At 31.9% G+C, this 19,963-nt stretch overlaps 1 protein-coding gene across 1 annotated transcript in view; it reads right to left on the bottom strand.

The window, feature by feature from the left end:
• Positions 1-19,963, bottom strand: part of LOC143084163 (uncharacterized) — a 120,744-nt gene that overhangs the window by 56,406 nt on the left and 44,375 nt on the right. Inside the window, exons 54-72 of the mRNA XM_076260570.1 lie at positions 19,810-19,852; positions 19,408-19,562; positions 18,351-18,533; positions 17,811-18,023; positions 17,033-17,075; positions 16,274-16,434; positions 15,609-15,785; positions 15,224-15,436; positions 14,806-14,848; positions 13,882-14,051; positions 13,377-13,442; positions 10,919-11,086; positions 10,217-10,430; positions 9,793-9,895; positions 8,797-8,950; positions 8,104-8,330; positions 7,063-7,225; positions 5,693-5,918; positions 5,004-5,232 (exon numbers count right to left, since the gene is read on the bottom strand). Of these exons, the coding sequence (XP_076116685.1) occupies positions 5,004-5,232; positions 5,693-5,918; positions 7,063-7,225; positions 8,104-8,330; positions 8,797-8,950; positions 9,793-9,895; positions 10,217-10,430; positions 10,919-11,086; positions 13,377-13,442; positions 13,882-14,051; positions 14,806-14,848; positions 15,224-15,436; positions 15,609-15,785; positions 16,274-16,434; positions 17,033-17,075; positions 17,811-18,023; positions 18,351-18,533; positions 19,408-19,562; positions 19,810-19,852 (2,951 nt within the window). The remainder of the gene's footprint in view (positions 1-5,003; positions 5,233-5,692; positions 5,919-7,062; positions 7,226-8,103; positions 8,331-8,796; positions 8,951-9,792; positions 9,896-10,216; positions 10,431-10,918; positions 11,087-13,376; positions 13,443-13,881; positions 14,052-14,805; positions 14,849-15,223; positions 15,437-15,608; positions 15,786-16,273; positions 16,435-17,032; positions 17,076-17,810; positions 18,024-18,350; positions 18,534-19,407; positions 19,563-19,809; positions 19,853-19,963) is intronic.

Raw genomic sequence — 19,963 nt, 5'->3', positions numbered from 1 at the left:
CTGCCACTTTCAAAAGTTATGTCCAATTATTTTTTTTTAATATTTAATATCTGCGATTATGCACATACTATATACACTGTCACATGTAAGGGAAGAGTTAAAATTGTGCCTGTCCATATTGAGGACCCAGTAATTTGGTAATTGTTGCTGTATATCATATCCATTTTTCATAATTGTTTTGTACATAAATCAGGCTGCTGTAGTTTTATTGTTTTACATTTGTAATTTTCTGGTCTTGTAAAGCTTACTATGCAGTATACATGTAGGTTTTGCTAATAGTTAAAAGCTGCATGGAGGATTATTCTTATCAGATTAATAATTTCAATAATGGGGTCCAGAAGTGGTGTATGGTTTAATTCAACTATATTCTAAAGTATGAATATGCCATATTAGCAGTTTTAGTTGCATCAGTTGGTGCATCTACATTGTATGCACAATCATCAAATCGTAGCTGAAACTATCTTAAGTGGTGTAATTTTCTTGTAAGTTATATTACAATAAATGCTGATGTTGTTATAATGGTCTAGCAATGATAAAACATTTTTTGAAGCCTGTATGGTTGCCTAACTATAATTGCATACTTTCTTCATTTATTTTGGTGGATATATATATAGTTGTCTCATTATGATGCATTGGCTATCATTCCACATATTCTTATCTTTATAATAATTGTACATGTCTTATCTATAATCAGCTTTTAATACAGAGACATGTTTTGCCTATTTGTTATTTTGATAATACAAATAATACAATTAAAATAGAAATGCATTAACATGTAAAATATATTCAAAGACAATGATCCATGACTGATTGTACAGGGCTGAACAATCCCTATGGAAATAAAATGTGCCAACACTTATACAACTGCTTACCAAATAACATTGATTTTTCATAAGTTGTCCCATTTAAACAAACCCTAACACATAGATTACTGGTATCTTAAACTAACATAATTATAGTCAAAGTCAATAGATCATGCATATGACCGAGGGGTAAGGACCAAATATCCTCTATGGAACTGAAATGTACTAATGCTTCTTCACCTACATGGCAATCATCATTGACTTATGACGATTGGTTTCCTTCAAAGTAAAATAATCAAAAGCTTTATGAAATTTCAAAGTAACGTAAGTTTCAAAGTGAAAAGAGAATAATTTAGGGGGCAGGGTCAAATATCCTCAATTGAAATTGAAAGTGACAAAGTTTATACAACTGCACACCAAATATCATTGACCATTCACTAGTGGTTCTTCAATAACTGACCTAATAAAAAACTAATACTCTGTTACGGGCTGTACATGTAAACTAAGTTTCAGAGTCAATTGACTATGACAAAGGGGGTGGGGCTAAATATTCTGGTAATCAGGTAATGAGATATACCTATGCTAACACAACTGCGTACCAAATATCATTGACCTCCCATAAACTAGACCTAATCACACAATCACAAACTACATTTTTGTAATACATTGTTGATGCTGACCATGATGACAAAACAACACAACTATATATACATGTATGCCTCTCTTTTTGACTCTGTCATCTTTGGCAAGACAAAAATTCCAACAAATTTAATACAAATATTTTGTCCATCTTTTTTTAATATTTCTTTATTCTTAATTTCTTAAATAAATCAATGCTGCATTTACACATAATTCGATATCAATTTGAAACGTTTAACATGTTTAATGTCTACTTCAATACGCGTCAAAATCACTTCACTGTCCAAATGAGCTTGATGTTTAACTCAATTAATAATATTCATTTGTTGTAACTGCTGGCAAGTTTATAAATAATTCCTGTCAGAAAGCTGAATCAAAACTTGTTGTATTAGTTGACATGATTACACCTGGCAAAAACAATCTTCAAAATTGATCATGTATGTAGATGTACATGTAGGTATATGTAAATATTTTCATAACATCGTACATGTAGTAGTCTAGAGTTTCATTGTTGTTGTGGAACTATAGGGGTGAATAGACAATCCAGTTGCTACAGAGAATCGTGTATTGTACATATACATGTACATGAATGCCTTGCCTCTTCTTGTAATTAGCCATTGCAAAAGATTGGAATCAAGCTGAAATAAAAGCAAAAACAAATAGGTATACTATTCATTATTGCTTTAAAATTTTTACATTTACAATGTAGCATAAAGGCTTCATGTCACGTCCACCTGTATTTTTGTCCATCTAATGAGTTAACCTTTTTCAACTGATTTTTATAGTTCGTTCTCATGTTGTACTGTTATACCACTGTACCAGGTTAGGGGAGGGTTGGGATCCCGCTAATATGTTCAACCCCGCCACATTATTTACGTTTGTGCCTGTCCCAAGTCAGGAGCCTGTAATTCAGTGGTAATCGTTTGTTTATGTGTTACATATTTGTTTTTCGTTCATTTTTTTATATAAATAAGGCCGTTAGTTTTCTCGGTTGAATTGTTTTACATTATCTTATTGGGGCCTTTTATATGGGGTATGGGCTTTGTTCATTGTCGAAGGCTGCACGGTGACCTATAGTTGTTAATGTCTGTATCATTTTGGTCTCTTGTGGACAGTTGTCTCATTGGCAATCATACCACATCTTCTTTTTTTATATATTCATGTCTAAAATCTTTATGTATTAGTTTTTTCCATGTTCATGTTCATTGAGGCCCTTATAATTACATTTGTAATGCTTAAATTCTCTAGGGTCCCAAGTCAGGATCGTCTGGCCTTTGTTAGTCTTGTATGATTTTCAATTATAGATTCTTGTGTATAGTTCTAACTTAAGTTTAGTATGACATGAACTCCATAATCATTGAACTAGTAACTTTTGTTTAGGGGTCAATTGAAGCAAGCCTTCATGTTTGAGAGTTTCTCGCTGCATTGAAAACCATTTGGTGGCCTTCGGCTGTTCTCAGCTCTTTGGTCGTGTTGTTGTCTTTTTAGTACATTCCCCATTTTCATTCCAATTTTATTTGAAATTGTTAGTGAAATATCTTGATCACGGATTCGCTGTCATCCATTGCCAATGTTATAATAAAATAATATATCTGTTCTATAAATAATTGATGTAGGAATTAAGAAAAATACTGTTTGTAACTTGTTAAAAACGTAACTTCGTAACGCACAACGTTACCTTCTACAGGCTTCTTTTCGTACCATGCGAGTTTTATTTCACAGTAATTTCATAGAAAAGTGGTTTACCAGTATCAAGTTGCTGAAGGAAACGAAAAGTTATGATTCTTGAAAATTTCACGAATGCTTAAATATCCGGAAAATGAAAAGTGCTTGTAAATCCATAAACTGGACCCCAGTTGTGTTCACTTATCGCTACACTGACCTTCGGTGCAAAGCTATAGATAGAACGGCGGACCAGTTTAGTAAATCCAAATCAATTACGGCTTGGGAAGCGTCACAAATTTCGTACTTAATATTTTACAATCATATACTTTTGAAGTGAAATAATGCTGTCCATTAGCAAATTATTGATAAAGTAGTAATCTTAATATTTTTTAAGCGCCTTTGGCTATATCAAAGCACATGTAGCAGTCTGTAACACCAAAGCCTTAACTAAAACACGATGAAGGAAACCATCTTGAAATGACCTTGACATCGACAAAATCTATAAATACGTATTCAAATGAGGTCCCGATTAAAATTGCAAAGGCCCTGATCGAGTATAATGTTTGGGGGTTTCCACGATACCAAGGACGTATATGTTAGTTATACGTCCTTGACGATACATAGCAAGTACGGAGAGACACGATGACAAACAATAATAACATCAGCTTGCATTAAATAATTAAATAAAATACATATCTTCATACAATGTAGAAATAAAATAATCAAGTATTCTTACAAATTCAAGACTTATACAGAGAGGAAGTAAGACAATGCTTTTAAATATTTACCTTTATTGGGATGGAATCCACCAAATTCAACGGCGTCACTGATTAAAAATAGCCGCAAAATTATATCCATGCGCCATTTGGCAAATTTTAATGCCTTCATTATAAACATTTTCGGCAATGAAATTATTCTTACAATAGCTCACTTACATCTTCATCAAAAGCACAGACGATAAAAAGCTATGCTTAACTTTTTAATTAGCACTTTTTCAAATGGGGAACATCAATTGTTTTGGGAAAATCGACGATCATTTAAGGTAATCTTCCTTATATTTATTGTTTTTCATAACAAAAAGTGTGAAAAAAATGTCTAATTAGTTATAAATAATCTACCAGACCTGCCAGATTAGAGAAATGGCACTTTTTCAAAAATTCCCAGGGGGAACCAAAATCCAGGGTGCTCGCATAAGGCAGCTTAACTGCCTAAAAAATTAGATTAAATATTCATGTTTTGAGGGGAGACAACACTGTAAACAGTCTGTTTTTTTGGCAGTGAAAATTCAAAACTTATTTGCAGCCACTGTAGCTCTTTTCGGAGCAGGTGAACGTACCCTGAAGCATGAATTTTTTGAAAGACCAGGTAAAAATCTATGAAATTCATACAACTTTGATAATGAAAAATGTGCAGGTATCATGTCTTCAGGGGTGTGCACATGACCTGATTTCAGGTTTTTTAAGCTTAAATTAGGCAATGTTTTTCCCAGTTTCTCTGGATAAAACTTTTTTATACTATTAAAAGTACACTTTTTTTTAATTCCATTATAAACTAGAGAACATTCTGATTCCAGTGATATCTAGTTTTATACAGGTATCTTTATTAATCAGTCCACCACTAAGGGTCACTTATACATGGTCCCTCAAAATATGACGTCATAGAAAAAAACTGTTGATTGCACCCTAAGATCACCCCTAGTTTTTGGTGGGGTTTGTTTTCTATGTTGTGTCTTGTGTACTATTATTTGTCTGTTTGTCTTTATCATTTTTAGCCATGGCGATCTATGAGTTTGACTGTCCCTTTGGTATCTTTTGCCCCTCCTTTACTTTATCATCAAATGTGTCAGGGTTAAATATGTAAAATTAGTTGACAATGACTATAATAAAGACAGTTTACCCTTTCAGAAGTTACTTTATCTACAAAAGAGTCTATTTCTGGAGCAGACTTGTCGACTTCTTTTTTAAACGTGTCCACTATTTTGGCTCTGATGGTAGGTGCTTTGTAACCCCAGATTTTATGCTGATACAACACTTTCTTAAACGATACAAACAGTAAATTGATTTCTAGTGTTACCAGTCCTAGTAGTCTTATCTCTATTGGTGTCAGCTCCAAGTACATCGACATTCTGAAAATAAAAAACAACTTTTACAGTCACCATCAGATACATGATGTAATCAAAATTATTTGAAGGAATGTCAGCATTGTTAAATGTACAAAAGTGTAAAGATCAAATTAAATTGAAAAGAATATCAACTGTTTAATCTTAACACAACTGCATTGAAAAAGATCTAAAGTTAAATATAAAGGACATTAACAGAAATTTCTAAATTTTCAGTCAATCATAGTTAGTTAAACTCTATTCTAGTATCCATTACTGCCATAAAAATTTCTTCAAATCAACTCTGTTCAGTAAAGGTGATACTTTTGCAAATACTCTTTAAAAATCTTGAGTTAAAGATATTTGTAAGGGTCCAAAGTACAAAATTTCAAAAATGAAATAGGCAATACAGCTATGTATGAAAACATCTAAATGTTTCAACTTAAAAAAAAAAGTTTATAATATTTTCTATTAAAATATATATTACCCAACATCAAGTGGAAACTTGTTGAAACCAATTTCAGCTGTTGTTGGAAATCTCAGATCCATAATTCTGCCTTCCAATCTAAGTTTGCCATACAATAGGAAACCTATTCCTAACTCACCCCAAACCTCTACACCACCATAGGGTACTATCGTAGCATAAGCTTTCATATCCATTAATTTGGCACCTATTTCAAACTTCATCCCATAATAAGCACCAGCACCAAACTCTATAAATATAAGTAAACATGATATAGATTGACTTATTTTAAATAGATATATAAAAAGATCATTAATTTATAATTTGTTTTGCTTAGATTTGGATCTTTATAACATGTTTGTGACATCATAAATTACATTTCTGCACTGAGTAACCAGAAAACATCATCCTTTTTATTTGTAAAATCAAGAATATGTGTCTAAAGCACACCATGCTCACACAGACATATATTCATGTTTAGGGAACCTTGAAGTTGGGGTCTTTGCTTTAACACTATCACATTCATGTATAAATTTAGAAGATGTGATATGATTGCTCATGAGACCAAATGATGTAGAAGTTAAGTCACTGTACTTTGTTTAGAGGACCACAAAATGGAGTCAAAACCATAATCTGGCATAAAATTTAATAGCACAATGAACATATGCACAACTTTTCAAGATGATATGACCATGGCTTCACAGTCAAATTATTAACATATCAAAGATTAGTATCATGACTGAGGTTCAAAAGATGGAAGTAAATTAATATAAACTATTATCACAGAGATATCTGTGTTGCCTTTTTGTAATTTTGATAATACAAATGTTGAAATTAAAACAGTTGTACTTTTACATGTTAATTTTGCAAGTATTCAAAGTCAATGCACCATGACTGAATGTACATGGCTAAACATTCTTCATGGAAATGAGATATGCCAATGTTAATACAATTGCATACTAAATACCAACGACTTATAATAAGTTGTTCTCTTTAAATAGACAGAACACAACATTAACTTGTTGCTGTGTAAAATTTTCAAAAAAAAAAGGCAATTGTTCATGATGATCTCTATGGGAATGAGACTTGCAAATGCGAATAAATTTGCATACCAAATTTCATTGACTAAACATAAGTGGTTCATCTGAAACTGACTTAATCACTAACTATTACATGTAAACTAAGCAAAAGTTTCAAAGTTTCAAAGTCAAGAGACCATGACTAAATAATCAGAGGGGAAAATGAAAATGAGATCATAGAGATGTGCCAATGTTAATACAATTGCATACCAATAGGTGCAATAGCTAACCTATTGCGCCAGGTAAGCTAATAAATTAATGGGACAAATAAAATATGAAACATAAGTGCAAGTAGTCCTCTCCAAGCTTACTTACCAAACGTCATTATTATAAAGCCGCCAAGAACATAGGTCTGGTGGTATTCGAAGAAAGTGGCATGCTGTTTAGGAAAACTAAAATCTCCTTTCATTGGAACATCAAAGGATTGAAGTATGTTCATTATCTGCCCATTCATTATATGGTCAATGAACTCAGACAGCTGAAAAACAATTAAAACATAATCTTTTTTGTATTGATTTTCTCATTTTTCTCACAATACTATACAACACCATATCATTTAAATTTATATAAAGTGTGACTAACTTTGGTTAGTAAATAATTGAACTGCCAGATGTATACTTTGAAACTTCTTCAAAATATAAACTATATAAAGTGATGCCCCACACTCCACTCTGAAGTAACTGTATTATAACAAAGTCAATGTAGGACTTTCTTTGAGATATTATTGTTTCTGTGAGACACAAATGATACCCTCCGATGCAATGTGTTATTTTTAAATACACAAATTTGAGCATGGTAGCACATATGTCTATGGTTCAATGTAGAAGGAGTTATCAGGAAATGGTATGCATCTCTTATGCAAGTAAATACTCCAATATTGACAAAGTTCAACTATCTCCCAAAAGAGCAAATATTAGAAAAAAGCAAAACTTTGACCACATGCACATCTTCAATTTATGTACAAACAGTCAGAAAAGTGAAAAAATGGTCAAGTATTCAAACTGTAGGAGGAGTTATCTGTAATAAAAATATACCCATAATAGGAGAGGACAGAAGGACAGACAGAAGATTGATAGACAGACTGACAAACAGGGGTAAAACAACATAACAATATCCCCCCCCCCCCCCCAACTTTTAGTTGTGGAGGCATAAAAATAAATAATAAAATATTTTAAATTAAGCTAAGTTAGGCCAAGTAAAGAAATACCAGACAGGCTCCTCATATTTTGAATATATTCAAATTTCAGAACATTAAATATTGATCTAAAAAATAAAAAGATATGGTATGACTGCCAATGAGACAACTACTCACAAAGTTGGAAAATTAATATGTTTAGTTTTTCAAGTCTTACTTACCAAAGCCTTTGCCAAATCTTTTAGTTGCAATCCAAGTTTGTATATAAGAACTGGATCAATATTTTTCATATCAAACATAGTACCCAGGTCACCAATGGTCATGTTGGCCACTTTCTCTCCCAGTAACTTGATACCAACATTAGTCAAACCACTTCCAACAACAAATGCCTGTTTTGTTCTGCCTTTTATGTCACCAGTTACACCCATCATATCAGCTATAGCTGACCCTAGTTATCAAGATAGAACATTTTTTTATTAATATTTACCATTGTGCTGAGTATTATAGCACATAAAAGAAGTTCTTCAAATATAGGCAATAATTAATCTAAAATTGAATTCATTTTAAACAGTTTCTGTAAATATCTAAACAAAATACTAACTACAAGCTTGAAAATAAGCATTCCTATTCATCTATATTTGTTGGTACCATTTTTTTGCACAAAAAAGTGTTTATTTGTTTTTTTAATTGAGTTTGTGATGTTTAACCAATTGTATTTGTGCATCTATACACACATAAGTCTATGAAAAATAAGTATCTAAAGAAAACAAAAGAATTCACAGGCTACAGTGATTTACTGTGTTAACAGAATGTTAAATGAACACTGCATAAAAGTAAAAAGTTGATTTTAAATGACCTTTTTTTTTACACACCCCCCTATAGATGTGTTTTTGTATATCTTATGAGGTACATACCCCCTTCAACAGGTGTTGGGGCAGCTACTTCTCCTGTAGTTACTATGGCTGCTGGGTTATTCTTCCCTAAAGCCTTCAGAGCAGACTTTGGTCCTATTTTAGTATCACCCGGTGAAATTTCAACACCTTCCAAATTCATCAGTTTTTCTTCTTGCTGTAAAATGTCAGAACAGGAATGGTAACTACATCCAAAACATAAAACAACACCTCTAATATATTATGTTCAAACAATTTGCATTGATGATTGTGACTTGACTGTAAGTGTTGCTCTCAACCTATTGCAGTAGTACTAGTGTATTCAATATTCTAACCAAATTGCAATGTGTTTATCAAACCTTACTGTTCGTTTGGTTACTAATAAAAAAATGTTCAGTTTGAAAATGCATTTTGAAAACTTTAATTGATGCCAAATGTAGATCAAATTGACTAAATGTATTAGTTAATGCCAATAGAATAGGGTCATATTGATAAAAGATCATACTGGTTTTTGAAAATCAAAACAACGCAGAAATAAACAAAAGATATAGTGTGGTTAACAATTAGTGAAAGATGGTACTGATTAATAAACACATAGGATATTTAATGTTATTCCATATTGATTAAACTTTAGTAGGTTTTACTTTATAAATGGGATTTTGAATAAATAAGCATATTCACCTGCGGAAAAGGATATTCACAGTGCAAACTGTTGCGTGCTTTTACATGTTTTCAATTTTGGTAAAAAAAAGGTTTGATGTACAATAGGTTTTCCATTACACCCATTTCTCTTGGAATATGGAATAAAACAATTACTGTCTTTTGTCTCGGTAAATATGTGGTTTAATTGACTTTTGAAAAACTGATATTCACTTCGGCTGTTGGCCTCAGTGAATATCAGTTTTTAAAAAGTCAATAAAACCACACATTTACCTCATCAAAAGACAGTAATTGTATAATATTTAATATCCTATCCTTTTTATGGCTGGCCATAACAATAAATGAACTAAAATATCTAACCTCATGTTGTTGGACTTCGCCAATATATGATTCCATTTCTTCATTAGATGCTTTTCTTTCTGTTAGAATTCTCATTCCTTCATGGAAGTTGGCAGGGCTTGGTCTGAAATAATCCAAAGCATATAGTGTGACTAATTTCTCTTATCATGAAATACAACTGTACCCTATAGCTACAAGTGATAAAACTATTTGTCTTCTTTGCATGATGTTACATTTGGAGAAAATATTTTTCCCAATTTTAGCTTTCATTGAAATCAAAGAAGACATTGTGATTAAAGCTCAATTTAATGTAACAACAAAAAGAGAAAGAAATGTGGTATATAATGAAACAACTGTTTATTAACTAAATTTTATTGATAAAGTGTGCCTCGTTTTTTTAATTTGTTCATATTTGGGTTTTTTAAAGCATTAAATTCAAACTCACTCAGTAGCTTCCCTCCTTCTCCTTCTCCTACCAGTACATGATGGCTTTGTAATGGTTACTCCAGCTTTAGGGGTCAGTTCATATATATCACATGGTTGTTGTTGAGCTAGGTAGCATGCTTGTAGAGACATGATAACTCTAACAGATCCAGAGGCATCAGTTAGGGTATAGTTCATCTGGAATGATTGGCCCAAGTCCTCTGATACTGGGTTGCCTACAAAGTAAAGTGAAAATAAAATCTGTCTGTTGAAAAGGAAATTTTCTCCAAACTTTACGAAATTAAATGTAATAACCTGTTAAGTTTTTTATCCCGATTTCAAAATGATTTTTCACTTAAGCATTAGGCACAGAGAAACATTGCATTCAAGTTTCAAATTATATTACAATCCTTAAAGGAGTTCATCTAAGGCCTGTTGAGAATCAGGTTTCATGAACATCAAGATCAAATAATTCAAGATTTTGTAAGGTTTGATATTAATTGAAAATTTATTTTTCTTGCAACATAGATAAAAAAAAAATAAAAGGATTTTAAATAAATTAATGAAACTACAAAAACAATTTCTGTTATGCTTGAAACGTTTTATAGGAAAGATATTAATCAGGAATTTATGCGCATATGGCATTAAAAGATACATAGGATACAAAGTACAAAAGTGTTTAATTTTGGTTTCATGTAGTCTTCCCCTTAGGTATATTACTTACCAGAAATGACAGACAATCCAGATTTAGTCCATTGTTTCCTCTCCACACTGTACTGTACCTCATCACAGGCAGACACAGTAAACTTAACATTAACATTCCTATTTCCAGATCGGAACTTCAGCGGCATGCAGCATTCAAAATTCTGTGCAGTGGCTGTTGCAGGACATCCTGTAATATTGATGTGAATAAAATTTAATTAATCTTACATTGCAATTTTTGAACCAATAAAAGACTAGGCTTTGCTGATATTGCAGTTGTTTAAACATTAAATTTTACAACAAACTACATGTATGAACTATATGTCTGAGCAATTTTGGTTTCACCTCACACTTTTAAATTGACTCCTGCTGGTGAAGTCTGTCTTACATAAGGAATTCAAACTAGAGGCTCTTAAGAGCCTGTGTCGCTCACCTTGGTCTATGTGCATATTATCAATGGACACAGATAAATTCATGACAAAATGGTGTTTTTGTGATGGTGATGTGTTTGTAGATCTTTCTTTACTGAAAATTCTTGTTGCTACAATTATCTCTATCTATAATGAACTTGGCCCAGTAATTACAGTGGAAAATATTTCCTAAAAATTTACAAAAATTAACAAAAAATTATGAAAATTGTTAACAATTGACTATAAAGGGCAATAACTCCTTAAGGGGTCAATTGAAAATTTTGGTCATGTTGACTTATTAGTAGATCTTATTTTGCTGAACATCATTGCTGTTTACAGTTTATCTCTATCTATAATAATATTCAAGATAATAACCAAAATCTGCAAAATTTCGTTAAAATTACTAATTCGGGGGCAGCAACCCAACAACAGGTTGTCTGATTTGTCTGAAAATTTCAGGGCAGATAGATCTTGACCTGATAAACAATTTTACCCCTGTCAGATTTGCTCTCAATGGTTTGGTTTCAGAGATATAAGCCAAAATCTACATTTCCCCTCTATGTTCTATTTTTAGCCATGGCAGCCATCTTGGTTGGATGGGTCACGCCACACGTTTTTTAAACTAGATACCCCAATAATGATTGTGGTCAAGTTTGGTTAAATTCGGCCCAGGAGTTTCAGAGGAGAAGATTTTTGTAAAAGATTAAAGGGCAATAACTCCTTAAGGGGTCAACTGATAATTTTGGTCATTTTGACTTATTTGTAGATCTTACTTTGCTGAACATTATTGCTGTTTACAGTTTATCTCTTTCTATAATAATATTCAAGATAATAACCAAAATCTGCAAAATTTCCTTCAAATTACTTATTTCGGGGCAGCAACCCAATAACCGGTTGTCCTATTCATTTGAAAATTTCAGGGCTGATAGATTTTCACTTGATGAACAATTTTACCCCCATGTCAGATTTGCTCTATATGCTTTGGTTTCAGAGATATAAGCCGAAATCTACATTTCACCCCTATGTTCTATTTTTAGCCATGGCGGCTATCTTGGTTGGTTGGCCGGGTCACGCCACACTTTTTTTTAAACTAGATACCCCAAAGATGATTGTGGCCAAGTTTGGATTAATTTGGCCATGTAGTTTCAGAGGAGAAGATTTTTGTAATAGATTACTAAGATTTACGAAAAATGGTTAAAAATTGACTATAAAGGGCAATAACTCCTTAAGGGGTCAACTGACCATTTCGGTCATGTTGACTTATTTGTAAATCTTACTTTGCTGAACATTATTGCTGTTTACAGTTTATCTATAATAATATTCAAGATAATAACCAAAAACAGCAAAATTTCCTTAAAATTACCAATTCAGGGGCAGCAACCCAACAACGGGTTGTCCGATTCATCTGAAAATTTCAGGGCAGATAGATCTTGACCTGATAAACAATTTTACCCAGTCAGATTTGCTCTAAATGCTTTGGTTTTTGAGTTATAAGCCAAAAACTGCATTTTACCCCTATGTTCTATTTTTAGCCATTGCGGCCATCTTGGTTGGTTAGCGGGGTCACGCCACACATTTTTTTAAACTAGATAATTGTGGCCAAGTTTGGTTTAATTTGGCCCAGTAGTTTCAGAGGAGAAGATTTTTGTAAAAGTTAACTACAACGGACGACAACGACGGACGCCGACGCCGGACGACGATGCCTGACGCAAAGTGATGGGAAAAGCTCACTTGGCCCTTCGGGCCAGGTGAGCTAAAAAGATATGAATATGATTTTTTCTAAATAACAATGATGAGGGGGGATATGATCTTTATCAGGACTCCGGGATCGGGTGTTTTTAAGCTCGGGATTTCTGGGTTGACCCTTTCGGGATCCGGGAATTTCTTTTTTCGAATTTCGGGACCTCGGAATTCGTACTTTTAAGCCCAGGATTTCCGGATTTCATGTTTTAAACCCGGGATTTCGGGATCAGGACCCCTCCTACCCCCCCTCAATGATCACATATCTAATATTGTAGTAACTGTAGTAATCTTTCAGAAATCATCAAACCTATAAATTTAGTACATTACCTGTTAGTGGATTAGCTCCCTTTTGGACTGTACACTCAGTTATTTTCCAGAAGTCAAAGGATAGTCCTGTTTATAAAGAAAAAGTATCATGTTTAAAATATACTATACCAAACTGATTTCTACTTATCCACTCCAGACATCTAATTTTCAAATCTTAAATGGTTTAAATGGGAGATTAATTGCAAAATATAACTTTTTTTCAATAGCTATTGAGACTTGATCAATATTGTTGAGATATAAAGTTATAATGTGGAATTTGTGTGAGTTATCTAAAGATTTAATGGTAAAAATAGAGTGCAATGATTTGAATGGATATTGTGGGAATTACAGAAAGAAAGAAACCGCAAACACATTCAATCAAGATATTATTAAACATGATATTACTTGTCAAACTTGTTTGAATGCATAGAGAAATGTAAGTTATTGTCAGGTATTTGACCACTTTGTAATCCCTTTAATTCCAAAATATTAACATTTCACATGACAAGTTTCAATAAATATTTACCTTTGAATGGCATCATGTTTTGTAGACTATCACAGGAAGGAAATAGAAGATCTGATGTCTTCATCACATTATACACATTTCTACATGGACTTTTACCAGCTTCAAAACACACATGGATAGAGGCATCAACAGCAAATTTTCCTTGTGATGGAATATTATTTACAGCATATCTACAGTGAAATTTGTATAAAAGTTTGTAACATCACTTTTATAGGAATGAGTTTTATGGTACAAATTCTATTGAAACAAAACAAAAATTGTATAGGTATCATACATGACAATAAAAGAACCCCAATGTACTAGATATCATAAAAATAATTAATTGATGTCGTTAATCCTATTGTTTTCTAATAAATTGAGTCAGAAAATCATACTGTTTATAAGATTTAAATATTTATGGAATATCTGTTTCACAGATGACAACGGATATGTTTTAATTGTCTTAACTAAAAAACCCTTCTTCTTTCCCTGAATGTGACCTACATGAGCAACATAAAGGTTGCCACATGTGGAGCAGGATCTGCTTATCCCTCTGAAGCACCTGAGATCACCCCTAGTTTTTGTTAGGTGTGGTGTTGCTCAGTCTTTAATTTTCTATGTTGTGTTTTGTTGTTTGTTTTTTTCTTTTATAGACATTGCCTCAGTTTATTTTCCACTAATGAGTTTTAATGTCCTTTCAGTATCTTTTGCATCTTTTTTAAAACCATTTCTACAACAAATATTTCTTCTAAAGGTGCAACCATGCTTTTGCACATAAATTAAGGATATAGTGGAAATTAAATGATTTATATGTACTGGTGTTTTTTTTAAATACTTGGCTACACTCCTACATTTATGGGAAGAACAGTATAGACTTTAACTTTATGTAGTACATAACTGAGACAAACAAATATTGTCAAATATATAAATATATGTTAAACTTACTTCAAACGGAATGCTCCATGAAGTTGTATCTCTTCATTAGTTCCTATAAAAGACATTTTAAGTAGGCATAAAAACATCACACAAAACACTGGTCTGGCTGCAATGCGTTATAAGAACACTATTTTCTATCAACAAATTAGGCAAATTAATATAAATTCAGTATCATGCCTTTATATAGTTACTAAGACATTAAATTAGATTGAACATTTTAAAATACTCTGTTGTTTCTAATCAAGGTGAAAATATTTCCATTGAAATATCAGCAATGTGAAAATCTACAATCATATTTAAATTGCATAAACGAAAGGTGACATTATCAAATTAAGAATAGAAATGGAGGTTGTGCCAAATTAACAACTAATTTTCTAGCAACTAAATTAACTATGAAATGTTTACGCAATTCTTAAAAGTAACATACCCCATTTATAATTCAGGAGTTGTATTTCATGTTGAAAGTCCTCTATAGTGACAGTCATTGTGTACAGACATGCATTGAGGTCTATAGAGGTAAACAGTGACCTCCTTAGTAGGTCAGACTGGACACAGCAAGCCATGGAGTTACATGTAGATGGTATGTGACAGGCTATATCACCGGAGAGATCCAGTCCTGCTTTGGTAAGGTTAGAACATTCTGTAAAATATAACAATACATTTATAGCATAGAATCAGAGTTACAAAAGTACTTAAATGTTAGTATTTCAGTAATTGTAAGTTTTTTACTATCAGACATTAACTTATCAAATATGTATAATTGTAAAAATCTGTATCAACAAACTATTGTTATAAGCTGTCTGATATTTTACCATTCATCCAACCCTTCACAGCCAGGCTGTAAGGGGGTGCTGTTAGGTCACATCTACTGGTAGGTCCCATGTAATCATTTAGTCCTAGGTCCATAATCAAATCATTAGCTGTGACATCAGTGGCTGGAGAAGATGTAGTCAGTCCTCGGTCTGTCAACCATTTTGTTAAAGAAAATGCTAAAAATACACGAAACAAAATCATTAAAAATAGTTAGAAATCTCACAAATTTAACATTATAACATTTAAAGAAACTTCAGCATAGTCAGCCCAATGAGGTGGAGGGTTGCAAATGTGAAATTCAGTAATAAAATTTGTTGATTGGCTGCAGATATTTGACCTTCCAGTAGGTCACCAAAGATTGCTGAAATTAGTTGTAGGAGTTGTTACTGAGAGGCAAAACATCTTTTTAGAAATACATAATTCCTAATGGCTTTCCAGATTTCATCGGCATTATAAAAGACAACTACTAATAACTGATGCTTAGTGATAACAGAAATATCAATTAGCTCTTAATCAAAGTCAACTAAAAAAATAAATAAAATGTATGTAGTGGTTGGACTTAATGTTCAATTTTCAATGAAAAAGTTGTTTTAAGTTATAGTAAAAATAAAAAAATGATAGAGTATAGAATAGTTAATTCTCTCATTAATAATGGTATATTAACCTTTATCCAGAAATCCCTCATCTTTACAAGTTGTCTGATTTAGGATTGTATTGTTAAAGACCTGTACATTTATCTGACATGGTCCTCCAGTCTCGTAACAAACAGATATATTAACATTGAGATAATAGGCTTTCTCCAGGCTCAACTTGTCTATCTGGTATCTGCAAATGTGAAAATAAAAACAAATAAACCACTGTTACCTACAAATTAAACATTCTAATTTTGATCTATAAGTTGGGTGTTCTGTTTATTGTCAAGTATATAAACTTTATTTTGACTACTGTCATTGTGTGGAACATAAATGCTTATTGTGAATCATTCCAACCATATTAATAAAAGATTTGTAAACTTTAAATTTAGAAATTTCAGCAAGGTTTCCATTTTTGTAAAAAAAAAAAAGTGAAAATAAATAGTACTAGGAAATAATCTAGAATACACTGTTATGAATATACCTCAGCCAAAGTTAGCCTTAGATGGATTTAGTTATTTGATTAGGTTTTTTTGGTCATATAGCTCTTCAATTGTTTTGTTATTTATAAATTCTTGGGTTTCAAATATTTGGATTTTAGCGTTCCTGATGAAGGTAAATCCAGAAAAGCGTTTCAGAAGCATAAATTTTAATAATGTTTTGTTTTCTTTTTTTTTAAATCCCTTACAGAAAGACTTTTTTAATACTCAAAGCAGTAACACACTAAGTTTGGGAAAGGACTTCTAAATGACCTACACTACTAAGGAATATATTATAACATATGAACTTACATTAACTTGACTATTCCAAACATGGAGAATGTATTCTCAATACCTGTAACCAAAAAGATAACAATCAATAACTTTTCAATTATATAAACATTATTTTTTTTTTAAAGTACATGTACATTATATCAAGATCTTTAATAATGATACTAATTAAGAAACTCTAAATATTTTGGAATTTTCAGTATGAATGGTTATGAAAATTTCCAAAGAGATTGTATAAATCAGTGAGCTTAACTTTTTACTTGATAAATAAGGTTCATTTCTATTTTTAAATAGGAAAGCAATTATTCCTATTTGACCTGCAAGGGGGTCCAATGTAAATGTTTGTTCACCTTTCCATATCATATATTACTGAAGTAATGATGACTGTTGATGGCTGTTTAACATTAGTGGTGAATCAAAATCATATTCAGGACAAGAACATTTAAATGTAATATGAATAATGATGCCTGCTTTATACTACTAGTCCAAAAAGCTGAGTCTGATTTTGAACAGTTAACAGTTTGCAGGAAAAGACGTCACCCTACTAAACACATTATTCTGAATCTGGTCTGACTAGCCTTTGATTTTATTCATAAATACTGTGTGTTCAGCTTGGCAAGCAGCAATTCCAAATTTCAAGTCTTCAGTTTAACACTGCAGAGGATAAAGCACAGGACCTCCGGCTTTGAATGGGAGCATAATAATACCAATCCAAGGAGGCAGTTATTATTGACTTTTTTGAAAAAATATATATTTACTGATCAAACATATCAAACTAATGTACATGACATTATCTTACCATATGGAACCTCATTTAGTCTAATGCTTGTCTGTCTTTCTCCTATCTGTACATGTAGGGTGTTTCTACAGTCAATGATGCTTAGAGAAGTTTGGATGGAGGTATTTAGTAATGGTGTATCAACACAACAATCCAAGGTCGTACAGGCCGTTGGTATAGAACATACCACACCACTTCCTGATATATCTGGTACACTCACATCATTAACACATTCTATAAAACATAAAAACAATTTTAAAATTACTGTAAATTCAAAAATTAATGTGTGCATTGGTTATTGTGAATTTTTTACCATTAGCACAAAATCCAAATCTAATCAACATGATTACAGATTTTTTGCAAAAATAACCACTTGCCATTTCCTTACTCAACAATGAATGGATATCTTTTGGTTAATTTTGTTGTTATGAATTGCTTGTTGACGTATATATCCCATATCTACATTTATTCATAATATAGTTTTATTTAAACTCTTTATCGTTAGCTAAATTATATATTTAAAAGTAAAATCTGTTTGAACAATGATTATAGTAACATTACCAGAATTCCAGCCATCATCAGTAATCATAAACTGATTGGTAATGTTATAACACTGTTGATCAGACAAGAATCTAGATAGTCCTAAATCTTCTCTAAGCTGGAGAACTGCCCACTGTGGAAGGCTATCTGATCCTACTGGTCTGGTCAAGTATTTCTCTGACAACCATTTAGTCAATGAGAAATCTAAAGAAATGGATGCATAATGGATTTAAATTCTAACATATATAATAGTAATCAATGCTAATTTAAAATTTCATGAAAGTCGACAATGAATCACTTTTGAGTTTATTCAATTTCATGTCTCCTTTACATTTCCTTTGCAACAATACTTATATTTTTTTATATCTTTAAACATCACAGTTAGAACTGATTGTTAAATAGCTATATTTACACAGATTGACCTCTGGTCAACCAGTGAAAATCATTCATAAGAAAATCAGAGATCAGTTTAAGTTCATGCAGCTATTTAAAAAATCTAGGTCAAGGGAACAAGAAATGCTGTAAACAAATATTTCGATCAGAATTTAAATATTTTCCAATTAGATTTATTATACTTCATGTTAAAATGCCATATTTTGATTGGCTAATACGAGGGTGTTAATTTACTTTATCACATGGCTGAGAGGGTGACAATTTATTTGAATGTCACCCTCACGTCCAGACCAATCAAAAATAAATAATTTAAAGGACAACAAATTAAATTTACATCAAGGTATTTTAAATGACAATGCTTAAGTTCTATGTTTTGGCTCAGATTCTATTATTTGACTGTCAAAATAAAAAAAATAAATATCTTGCTTCACTTCTGTTGATTTTTCACATACCAGTAATGTTGTTATGTACGTGACATCATAATAAAATACTTTTCAATAAAATTAAATAAGATTGGTACCCCTTAAAAAAGCATTTTCAACCATGGCTTTGCCACGGTTGACATTGTTTTCTTGGTGTACCAATCTGCTCCATCACCCTCTCAGCTATGTGTTATTTATATAATGACAGCACTTTGAAAATAATATACCAAGAACAACGAATACGAAAATATATGTATACAAACCTTTGCCTGCCGACCAATCACACTTTGTTTGTGGTAATTTGACATTACTAAGTACAGATGTACTAAACACACAAGGTCCAGTTGTTTCAAAACAAACATGTAGATCAAGATTCACAAGGTAACTGTCTTCTGATTCTAGATTATGTACTGAGAAACTAAAAATAAAAATAAAAGTCATTTCCAAGGTGATATGTAATAATGTTAACAGTATTTCAACTATAAAGAAAAAGAATAAATTATTGCCATTTTCTGCTTTATTTACTGAAGATATTCTGGAAAACATATCACTGCTTTTAAAATAATGTTTAAGTTGAATGTATCCATAAATTAATTATTAAATGTATCTGTTTGTTGTAGGACAATGTGCTGATGTAATAAATCTTATAAAATAATGGCACTTACTCTGCTCTCAGAACTCCTAACAAGTTCAACTGTTCTTGAGTTCCTGTAACAAAATATATTATTAATCCTCATTCCTTAGTCGAAATAGGCTACTCCAAAACAAACAGATACTATCTTGCTTAAAAATGGTACCAGATAAAACAGTAAACAAGTC

The sequence above is a fragment of the Mytilus galloprovincialis genome, chromosome 7 (genome assembly GCF_965363235.1).
Source record: "Mytilus galloprovincialis chromosome 7, xbMytGall1.hap1.1, whole genome shotgun sequence".
Lineage (NCBI taxonomy): Eukaryota > Metazoa > Mollusca > Bivalvia > Mytilida > Mytilidae > Mytilus > Mytilus galloprovincialis.
This window is presented reverse-complemented; position numbering and strand designations above follow the sequence as displayed.